Here is an 11,743-nt window from a genome sequence, read left to right as displayed (position 1 = left end):
GTCTTGTTCAAAACAGCATGATGTTCATTTTGTAAATAATGGTCCCATTAAAATAGACTAGGTCTTGAGAGTTGAAGGTAAATAAAGTGCACATCAGGTAGGGAAGTTTATATGTGTTTAGGGCAATCAGCTATGTTTTGGGCATAGAAAAAGGACTTTGTAAAGCAGACTGTCTTCCAGTCAAGATGTGGCAGCATTTGTCTGGTGGTCTGTATTTACCACCCTGGTTTGATGCATGGTGGTAAAATATGTCTTTGTCCCAGGTCTGGCACCAATATACCATGCTCAATCAAAACACAAACTGTTAAATATAGTAGATAATGATTCCTCTCAAAGATCCTTTACACAGTTTTGTTAAGTATGATCAATTCATATTGTTTGTCAATCACTGAGGAGAATCATTATTCCTACAATACTACATGTGTAAGTTCATCTCAATCTACTCTACAAGAACAATCACATGTGAGTCACAATGCAATACAAGCAAAGTCAAACCATTTAGTGTTGTGTTAAATTACAAACTCACAAGCATCCTATGTTAAGTTAAAAATCTACAGCTTCTGACATGCATACAAGGGCAGGGAGTGAACAAAAAAAAAAAGTGGTGAAAGTAAATAAAGGAGGAAACGAGGAGCGAGCAGAGAGGACTTGCCTGTTGGGAATTGCATCAGAGGATGAGGCTGAGCTTTAGAAGGAGAAGGTACATCTGTGGAGGAAACAAGAGAAAGCAGGAGAAAGAGTTTAGTCAGCCCAGAAAAGAAAGACAAGGGAAAGTGACAGAAAGCATCCGATTACCAAGGAAGGAAGTTTGAGATTGAAAGTCTACAAAACCTCAGGGAAGATACCAGGACGGCAGTGCTGTGAATGAAAGAAGTAAAAGTGCAAGACGGGACCTAAAGGGTTAAGTCTGGCTGACTTGAAACGAGGTTCCACGTGGAAAGAAGACGCAGCTGCTGATGATGCATTTTAAAACTACAATTTACACATTAAAAGGTGGGGTAGGTAATTCACTTCAGAAACACTTTTTGTTATGGAATGCTCTCAACATCCCGATAGCAATGAATACATTAAATGCTTTGACAATAAATACATTAAAAAAATGTCATCTGTGGAAGCCATGGCGCTGTAAAAAGTACGACCAATCATCTGAGCCGGCCCGGCTAAAATAACTGGATGGCCTACCTGCCTGTCAGCCTTCCATCTGTGCACAAATGTATCTCGTGCCCTCATTGGTCATGTGTGCGTTCGTGTGTGTTGGAGGAGGGGCTCTGTAAGGAAGTCTGAAGGAAGGGGCAGATTTATTTCGGCTGCGTACTTTCAAATTCTAGCGCACTCGAGCTGGTTTCTCCATTCTTACCCACCCTACCTTTAAGCATTTTTGAAGCTACATTTTCCCCATTGGGACGATAAAAAAAGAAATGACAGGATGAGTCTCAAGTATTGCCGTTATAGCAAACAGCTGATCACACAGATGCGTTATGATCTGCAGTGGAAAACGAGATTCTGAAAAGTACCTTGTACCAAAAATAAGTCAAGAAGATCCGTGCCATGTAGTGGAAACGTGACATGTGTGAAAGAAGCTATAAATACTACGTGTCAGTAATTCTCAGCTTGGCAAGTCTTAATTAAAGCGTCCGTGTGTAGTTAAAGAGAATCTAAAGGAGGACATCACGTGCAGGGTATTCCTCACCCAATTTAAAATATTATTAAATATATCACAACTTGACATTGTAGGGTTGACGTTTCTTACACAACATGTTATCTGGGTATGTTAAAAAGGTCTCGTCTGGTAGTAAGGGGGGGAAATGACAGTTTGTTATGGAGAAAGATAAAGAAAGCTGAAAGCAAACAAAAAGGAGACAGCTGTCGTGATGAGACAAGAATGGAAAGAATTCCTCCCTGATCAGGAGGAAGTGATTAGGTTTAGTGGCGTGTAATCCTCAGGATTTCTCAGAAGTGCAACATGGGCAATTTTAAAACAAGTTACTCAGACGTAAAAATATAATCCAAATATTAATAAATACTGTCAACCGTTATTTATTAAGAGCACATTCTTACACGTCACCACTACTTGTTGCCAAAGACAGGAAACTTACGAAATAACAGATGGCTTGTAAATGCAAATCAAGCCGAGTTGAATTAACGAGGAGAACCGTTTCTGATTATTTTACCAAACAACACTGCTTCTGGCAGGCGTGCACAAAAAAAATGTGTAATGGATAAAAGCTGGAAATCACATGGCACTTCTGCTTTTCTGGTTTAACCACAAAGAGATTTTAGCGGATTATAGTCTGCTGTTTGCAAAACAGCATGAAGCTATTCTAAAGCTGGGGTGAAAGTCCGTGGCAAATCCAACAAAACTGACTTAATAGTACAAAAGGCTAAAAGAAATCCTCTGGAGTCCATGAGCCTTGTTTAAATAACATAAACTATCATAATACAGGGTATATGCAGGAATCCTGAAGTCAAATGTAAGACCTTTTAAGACCTTTTTTAAGACCCTTTCCATACATTTTAAGACCTCATCGCCACTTTGAGTTCTAACCGGTTACATTGGCGACACACTTTACCTCACATTGACTATATACAGTATTGATTGTCCATCCTCCTTATCTTCCCACCATTTGGACGGTGAAAATACCCTCTTGTACTTTCAAATGTGGACAAAGAAACATATTGTTGGTTGCATGTCCTGTAGATTTCATTGTGTCCATATTGGTGATACATTGCAAACAGGAGTTGCCAATAGAAAGTTTGGCATACTTTGAAATGGTACCAATTTGTATAAGTCTATACTAAAACGTTCTTAGTTGTAGCCTGCAGTGTAACTTAATGAATCATAATTCCTGGGATATCCATCTCTCATTGAACTTTCCCAAAGGCATAATCCCTGAAATCATTGGACAAATACAACGTTTAAATCATATGAGAAGGAAGAACAAAATCACAGTCAGAAATCAGCTGACATGAATCATAAAGTTGATTATTTAATTTGTTGGCATTACATTTATCAGAATCGTCAGAAGAAATTAGTCTGTTTAATGAACTCCCTGATTTTATAATCAGAACATCACATGGCCAAAATGATTATTTGTATGCGGCCGTTTCTTGTTTGGTTACCTCTGCGGTTTAGGTTTAGGTTCCGGCCCTGAAGAAGACCTGTAGGATTGAACCAATAACACACATTTAGCGTACAATCTTAATCTACAGCAGCGAGTTGTTAAGCATTTAGCGTCAGAATTGAGTAGAAACAAGTCATTTTCACTTGGTTTAAGAAAATCTACAAGTTGAATATATCCATAACTAGGGATGCTCCGATCGATCGGCCACCTATCGATATCGGCCGATACACACACTCTGCCGATCGATAGGTGCTCTCCAAAAATGCCGATCTCGAGAGCCGATCGCATGAAAATTATGACGTAAAATACATGACACTTTTCTCTGTGCGTGGCAAAACAAGCTCGCCAAAATGGCTTCACCAGTCTGGCAGTATTTTAAGGTGTCCAAAAATGACAATAACATAGCGGTATGCAACGTGTCCGAGCAGAAATCCTACAGCTCCACCCGCTGTGACGGACCGGTGAGCGGAGCAGAACACACACCAAGAGTTAGACCTAACACACTTAGCTATTTGATCTACCTCTGGAACCAGCTAAACTAGTTATACATATATTTATTCTTCACTGTCGGGTCACTCATTACTGGATCAGTGAGCTGCATGAGATACTGACAGGCTGTCAGGAAGGGGGGAGAGGGGGGGAGAGAGAGAGAGAGGGGGGGAAGAGAGAGAGAGAGAGAGAAAGAGGGGGGGGGGAAGAGAGAGAGAGAGAGAGAGAGAGGAAAAGAGAGCGCTTCCGCTCATTTCTCCCGTGTTATTATCCAAAGTGAATGTAAACTTGAATAATGTACTTTGAATGTAATAATTATGTTGGTTGTTGTTTGTGTAAGCGCCAGTGAATGAGCCCCATTAACTGAGTTTTAAACATCACTTTAAATGGAAGATCCCCATAGGCCCCGTCCACTCGATCGGATCAGCGATCGGTATCGGCCGATACTGATTCCGGCGATCGGTGCATCCCTATCCATAACGAGTTTGTATGAGCACAAATAAAAGGGAAAAAGACAATAAAAACTATTTTAGAGTACTAATTATGTATCCTACAGGAGGTAACAAGTATATTTCTATTCAGGTTGTAATTAAACAACACTCTATACTATAGTGTATTTTGTCATTGTTGAACAGACTTTCGTTTTGGACAGTATTAAGTCTAGGCCAATCTGAGCAAATGTAACCAGATTAGAGTCACATCACATGCCACCCTAAACATAGCTGGACCAACAGTCACTTCTGGCCGCAGAGAGTTAAAACCTGGAGCCGACAGCTTAAGCTTTTCATGTTTTGGTTTTATTTGCCGATACATTTCAGATACGAGTCGTCACCGCAAGTTCTTTTTTTACAGGAGTCATGTGTCACACTGAGTCACTGTGTAGTGGACTACATGATCCGTCTAAAATTAAATAATAGAGTCATTGTGCCGTTCCCTGTGGAGGGTTTTTAGGGGTCTGAATCATTTCTAGAAACGACTGGTTTGATCACAGGACTGCACGTGAAATAATTTGAGGGAATATTATTTGGTGATTGTGTTTTGATGACACTCTACATTATTTCCAATGTGTTTAATGGCATTAACAAACTGCACTCAAGCCGACAGCCTTTAAGCTCCATTACCCAGACAACAACAGTGCATACTGGTCAGGACATAATGTGTCCACTTGTCTTAATAACTATGCATTTGTGTGCATTCTTGCTAACATTAACTTAAACTACATCATCCATTCCTATGAAACTATTAAAGTATTTTACAAGAGTTGTTCTTTTTGTCTCTGTCCTTGGTGGGAATCGAACCTCCGACTGTAATCTCCTCGCTCTACCGCAGAGGTATTTGCTGAGCTATAAGTGTCTCGGGGAGTGTCTCACAGCTTGACACTGATATACGACTTCAGGCCGGAGACTCACCTGCTGCCATCTTGTAAAATAAGGAACTCAATGTACGATTCTGTGCTTGGTCTGTAACGTTACTTTTTTCATTAATTGTGAAAATGTTCAAGCAAGACCCAGAGCAGTTTACTTAGGGTCCTGCTGGAAAAAACTAACAAACAGGAAAACCACCTGAACCTCATTTAAAGCTACAGTAAAACATAGACTGTGTAAGAAGGTATTAAAACACTGAAAGCTTAAAATTGAATTCTGGCTCTTTTTGGACTCATTTTGGTAAAGGTCGCTTGTTCAGGCACATTTGCGAAGGTTGTGTTCCTTTGTTAAGGAAAGCGTTTATTGAATTGCTATATTTAGACTACTTAGCCACCAAACTCCATTGACAAAAACTGTAATTTTACCTCATAGGACAAAGGGGTAAAATGACTGCTCGCCCGCTCATGAACTGTTCGCCGGAGCCTCGCAGCGGAGTTACTGCGGAGCGCATAAAGCAGACCCTTCACACGATAGCAGAGAGAAAGGTACAGGAGGGGTAGTTAATCGATCGCAGATGGTGTTGTGCTCTCGGACGGATAACAAAAAGATTAAACCTAAATGGGTCGCGAAATATACTTGGCGGACGTTAATATACCTGGGCCCGCCCAAGTAAAGTCTATGTGTGGGAAACCCTGTAGAGTCAGAAATAGCCGTCCGACAGCAAGGTAATGCCGTGAAAACATTTTAAATATAGCGTACATGTAGACTGATAGATGCTTTTAGGCATCTCAAATACAGCAGAAAGTTGCTTGGCTTCCTGCTGGTACTCCTTTCTGTTTCTCCAAACCGCCGACTATTGCAGCAGTAACTCATAAGACCTCACTTTAAAAAAACAACTAAATTATTCCTTTAATGTGATGAATAAGCACAACATGGGTATGCATCATCAGCTGTGGACATATTAGCGCTTATCACAGCGATAAGAGGCGAGATTTAAAGCAGATTAACATGTGGCTCTCATCACATGTAGGACTTGTAGTCTGAATGCCAGCTGCTTTGTTGGCAGAGTAAAAACAACAGATATAGAACCAACCGTCAGGCGTGGTTGCTTTGGGGTGGAGAGGCTCCGACTCTGCAGCACTTAACCCCACTTATGTGCACCAGGTTACGGAGAAAACAACAACAAAGAGCTTTAAGCCTCCGTGACTTGTGTGTGTGACATCTCTCCTCTTCATCTAATCCACTTGACCACATCACAAGCTCAGTACAAACACACACTGACAGATGTGGGTGACACAAATAAGATGTAGGCCGGTGATGAGTGTTGATTAACGAGCATGTCAGTCACGCTGTCGGACGGGAACGAACATTTCACTCTAAAAACTTTTTTTTAAAGCCGATGAATTTAATCTGTGAGGTTAGGTCACAGTAGGCCTGAGACGTATGTTCACAGACAATACACTAAAGACAAGAAGAAGTGTGTGGGAGGGTATCTGGCTGCAGACAATGTGAATATTTGAGTGCCAAAACCCAATTTCACTTCTGTAAGCAAACCCATTGTCACTAGAGCTGCAAGCAATAATTGTGTATTTTCATGATCAGTTAATCTGACAACAATTTCCTACAGTTATCAGTGAAAAGTTTATCTATAAAACGCCAGAAGCAGTCGAAGACTCCTATCAAAATATCCTGAATATCCACTTTACTATAAAAGTAAGACCAAGAAAAGCAGCTTAAGTTTTCTTGACAGTTGAGAAGCTGAAGCAAGTATACCATACGTCTTAATTGGTAAATGCTATATTCAGAGTAATGTTGGTTTTCAATTCCTTTCATCAACGCCAGCGTGTTTTTCTCATGCGTCATGACTGAAAAAAAAAGATCCAAAGCGTGGCTTCTTTTTCTTTAGAAAGATAACAGCGTTGCTTGTAATACTGTATATATCTGTAAAGTAAGTAAATCATTGGAACATGTTCAAAAGAGTCTTCACTGCGTTGGGACTCTGAGATAAGTCAACAGCTGTGTTCACCCTAAAAACCCGTGTGGGCCTAATTTCCCAAACAGAAATGTTATCAGCAATCGATAAAGAACTGAACCGTTCAACAGAATTGATAACGGCAAGGTATAATCAATAAATTAGCAATTCCTATCCCTAGACCAGAAGCATTTCAAAAACCCTAATCACCACTCAGGGAAAACACAAGTACAAAAGTGCTTAAGGCTAGAAGACCACCTAAAATGACATTGATATTACATTAAAAAAAATGAACCTCAGATTAAATAACCTTAAAAGGGTGGGAAATATGAATTAATTATTTCCTTTTGTTCAGACATGTGACTGCTGCTTTAAGTGGAGCTCATGCTTCATCCACCTCCCTCCATCAGTGGGGCCTTGCCAGCAGCCCCACCCTGCCTCCCAAGCATGGAGGAGGCATATGGGCCTGTTAACCTGTCATATCCCGGTAAACAACAACCGGACAAAGAGCACATTTTCTGAAATTACAATACTAAAAACACCACTTATGAAGTGCCTGTGATAGATGCATAAAAAGAGGCTCACAAGGAGGCCTCTTTAGCCAAATCGTCCCCGGATTAAGGGTGTTGGTTTGGGTGGAGAAGGGGACGAATGAGTGGAAACAGAGCAAATGGTAAAGCGGTGATTGATTTTAGGGCGTTTCTGTTAGTGTGGCTGCAATATGGAGATGTAGGGAAGCCGACAGGGAGTGGATTCCTTTGTTGTGACTAATCTGTGGGAAACAGTGCTGTGCTACCAGCCCCTGCTTCCAATATCGGACATCATCATCACCCGTCATGCTGCTTTTTAAAAATCCTACTTAAATTCATCAACCACGATATAAAAGTGCATTTCACGTAATCTCTTAGCCATTTGAATTGAATTCCCTAGATTTCACATGAATAAACTGTCATGTTACTTCGACATAAGTCAACCTGACACCGGACGAGAGACATCATCGGGCGTGTTTTTTTGACCTGGTTTTCAGCTTTAAGTTACATGATCGTGATACCCAGACACCCGATACCCTTTCAGTAACCTTATTTTCTTTGTTTTTTCGGTGTTTAAAAAAAAGACAAAAACCTAGATAAAATGACAAAAACCTAGATAAAACGCCCTTGTCCGATAATGGAACTACTGTTAGCAGCAGCGTGTATAGGCACATAGCAGATGCTCAGTCTGACACAATTACAAACATAACGGATCAGTAATCCATATGTATTCATGTTAAATAAACTTGACTTGTATATTAGGTTAAAATGTTAAAGACGCATTTCAAGGCATAAATGGTGCAATAGTGCCACCTCATCCAAGCAACAGTATGTCTCATATTTGTCAAAACAGGTGGGCCTACAACAGAGCAAAAACCGGGTCTAACGTGTTAGCTTATAACCCAATAATATGTACAAAAACACCGATGTATTAATCAACCTATATATAACTACTGTTAAAATTGTTTTTTTCCTTATCCTAATCACAATCACAGGATGTCAAACAGCAGGTTAGCTTTATGATGACCACCCCCCCTCCTCGGGTGTAGCATCTTTAGCTAACCGGCTAACGTCACCGTGTCATTACTAAATGTTACCAAATGCGGAGAAAATCATTTAAATAAGATTAACCGGCGATTAAAGTTGGTTAAACCGACTAAATGTGGCGCTTTACGGTGATTATGCATCTCCTTGTCGGCGTTTTGACGAGCACCTCATGCTAACCTCGAGCAGTTACCATGAAAAATAACCGTTAAAAGCCCGTTAAACCGTTGAAACGCCGTTTAACTACATCACACAATACACGTTTGATTATCCGTTACAAATGCTTAAACTATTAATTAATTTCTTAGGTAAGACACTCACAAGATGCCGGAGCCGGTGGTTCCTCTGTCACTGCAGGTTTCTCTTCTGCTGCTGCTGCTGCTGCTGCTTCTGCGGGGGCTGGGGTTTCTTTCCGGGGTTCAGCCGCGGGGAGGGCGTCGCTCTCCGGTTCAGGTTCTGGCTCGGGGATGGCCTCTGGCTCCGGTGCGGTCTTCGTGCTCTCCGGTTCTACTTTAGGGGCGATAACAACTTCTTCTTCTTCTTCTTCTTCGGGCTCCTCGGCGACTAAAGAAGGAGTGTCTGGAACAAATGAAATGCTAGTGGAGTCTGGGAGGATAGGCTCAGGCTCCGGTTCCGGTTCTGGTTCCGACACCTCTGGCTCCGGTTCTGTTAACGTTACCGGCTCTTCTGGTTCAGGGGTGAAGGACAATTCTGTGGACTCGTGTGGCGCACTATCTTCAGCAAAGTGGCGGTCCAAGGCGTCTTGAGCCCCTCCGACCAAGTCCACAATATCATCCACGTTGAAGAGGTCCTGTTTGGGCTCCACTTCGGTCTCCGGTTCGTAGTGGTGCGACTCCTCACTGAAAAGAGGAGTGGTGGAAGAGACGTGCTCGCTGTCTGCCATTTTTATTTTTTACCCAAACTGGAGATGAAAAAAGTTTCAGGTCCGGAACTTTTGGGGGGCTCAGTTACCTCGTGTTGCACACTTTTACACCGGGGGGAAACGCTGTTTAACCGCGCCGGTAACTTCCTCCGGGTACGTCTGCTCCGTGCCACCGGGTAAAGTTGGACAAGTGCGCCACACGACAGTTGAGTGAAGTCGGACCCGTGTCTCAGATTGACAGTCAAGTTGAGAAGGAAAGAGGGGCGGACTACGCTGACCAATTACCTGCGGGTTAACCCATGAGTGACGTGACCTTTGGCCAATCAGAGTACGTCAAAGTAACCTATAGCCGCGCCCAGCAGGTGTCCCATTACCTCGCCCACGAAACCTCCACTAAAAGTTCACTCTGTTCTTCTAACACAATTTCAGCTCCAACAGGGCACTTACATAACTTTAACATTTCTTCTGTAAAGTAACTCCTCCTGCTACTGTACAGCAAACACATGTCATACAAAGAACAGCAGAAGTACCCAGACGTTTTACTTTAGCCATACTTTTTGTGACTTTGGAGTGAGCTGGCATTTTTTTTACTGGAATAATTATACATTATGATAGTAGTAAAACCACAGTTTATAACTGTTACAAGTAAACAGGTTCTAACATCAAGCACTTGTGAAATTGAAAACAGAAAAACTTAGAGCTGTCAGTTAAAAGTACAATATGTTCCCATGAGATGTAGTAGAATACAAGTCTTTTTAAAAACTAGCAGAAAATGGAAATACTCAAGTAAAGCGCATGTATCTCAAAATAATGAAAAAAGGACTGTTTGGTATCTTAATGCAGCATACAAAAAGATTATTAGATATTTGATACTGGAGATAAGACAGGACGATTATATTAAAGATGTGTTATACTTCAAATATATACAGACATTTTGTACTTCAGTAAAGTACATAAGATCATCTATGTATAACTTTCCACCACGTGTTGCAGGTTTAAAAGGGGGGAAGCCAAAGATGACTAGTCACAGTTTCATAACTGTTTGCAGAGAAATGCTGCATTCAGGGAACCCAGGAATTGCAGCTTGAGCCTACTTACCTGTAATACTGTATCATTACCAGCTATACAATACCTGTTACATGGACTTTATTTAAATATAATACAGACTGAAAGTGCTACACATGTTTATTTAAATCAGAAACATTCCAAAGATTTTTTTTCAAATGTCATTTAGGCAGTGCTTGCTGGAGGACATTTTTTCCTATGAAGACCTGAGGTATAATATGGTTTTTGAGCTACTAACTAAAAAACGAAATGACAACAAGGTGGTCCAAATAAACATCAATCAGAGAATAAAGCATGTGAAATAAATCAATCAGAGAATAATGCATGTGAAATAAATAAGTCAGAGAATAATGCATGTGTAATTCTAATAATAAGAAAAAGGATTAACAGATAAAATAAATGCTAAAAACATTTTTAAACAAGAAAACAAGGATTTAATACATTTGTGACTAACATTGGTTCTGCAACAAGTTGTCATAGTTAAAATTAGTAAGTACATGTCAGAATTCCTGCCTCTAACTTTATTTTGAAATGTTTTTTGTTCTGCAAATTATCTCATCTCTCTAGAAAATATTCTTAGCTGCCCATTTTCTCCATAAAGTTCATTCTCAAAAAGTTGATTAGGAAAAATGATTTTGTGGTTGAAGCATGAAGAAGTGGAGAGTGAGAAACGCTCGGCTCCAGTTTGAAAGAGATATAGTTACACAGCATACTGATGACAGGCGGGAGTCTATATATAACATGTGAATATATATGTCTGTAAGCAAATATGGCTGCTTCAACATATGATAATGTGAGAGAGGGACAGAGGGTCTGCTGATATATTCAACACTGAGCCTCAATGTTGCACCAATATAGTACCATGAACACGCTTGACTTTATTTTCAATCAAGCTCACATGTGGATGAATCCGCAGCCAAGAAAAGGAATGCAGACATGATGTTACCCAAACAATAAAATACTTGTTTTCCTTTACTTTGGGAAAGATTTATCGTGTGTCTTTTTTCTAGGATGAGTTTCAGAGCAGTTTTGAGTGTGTCACAGAGGCTTTTCCCCGTGCGACTCAATCGCAACTTACCAAAGTTTCAACCTAATAAAGGTGCATGAAACTAACTGTGTAAAGAAAGGTGAGTGCAGACAAACACACTCTAAAGTAAAGTAAGTAATGCTGAACAGGCATTACCGTGTTTCTAAGTATATGTACTCTATATTGACATACATGTGGGGGTCAGAATAATGGAAACATCTGAATATAGGTTTTTCCTGTAAAATCT

General features: G+C 40.6%; 1 protein-coding gene across 6 annotated transcripts in view; it reads right to left on the bottom strand.

The window, feature by feature from the left end:
• The window catches only part of LOC117487204 (reticulon-1-A-like), a 32,516-nt gene extending 22,849 nt beyond the window's left edge, over nucleotides 1-9,667 (bottom strand). Inside the window, exons 1-3 of one of the 6 annotated variants that reach the window (XM_034135866.1) lie at nucleotides 8,843-9,667; nucleotides 3,121-3,159; nucleotides 653-706 (exon numbers count right to left, since the gene is read on the bottom strand). In XM_034135866.1, coding sequence (XP_033991757.1) covers nucleotides 653-706; nucleotides 3,121-3,159; nucleotides 8,843-9,425 — 676 coding nt within the window. In that variant the 5' untranslated portion in view covers nucleotides 9,426-9,667. The remainder of the gene's footprint in view (nucleotides 1-652; nucleotides 707-3,120; nucleotides 3,160-8,842) is intronic. The other 5 variants (XM_034135868.1, XM_034135870.1, XM_034135869.1 and 2 more) reach the window with 5 other exon arrangements.
• Between the last annotated feature and the right edge of the window lie 2,076 nt (nucleotides 9,668-11,743).

This window comes from Trematomus bernacchii, unplaced genomic scaffold (genome assembly GCF_902827165.1).
Source record: "Trematomus bernacchii unplaced genomic scaffold, fTreBer1.1, whole genome shotgun sequence".
NCBI lineage: Eukaryota > Metazoa > Chordata > Actinopteri > Perciformes > Nototheniidae > Trematomus > Trematomus bernacchii.
This window is presented reverse-complemented; position numbering and strand designations above follow the sequence as displayed.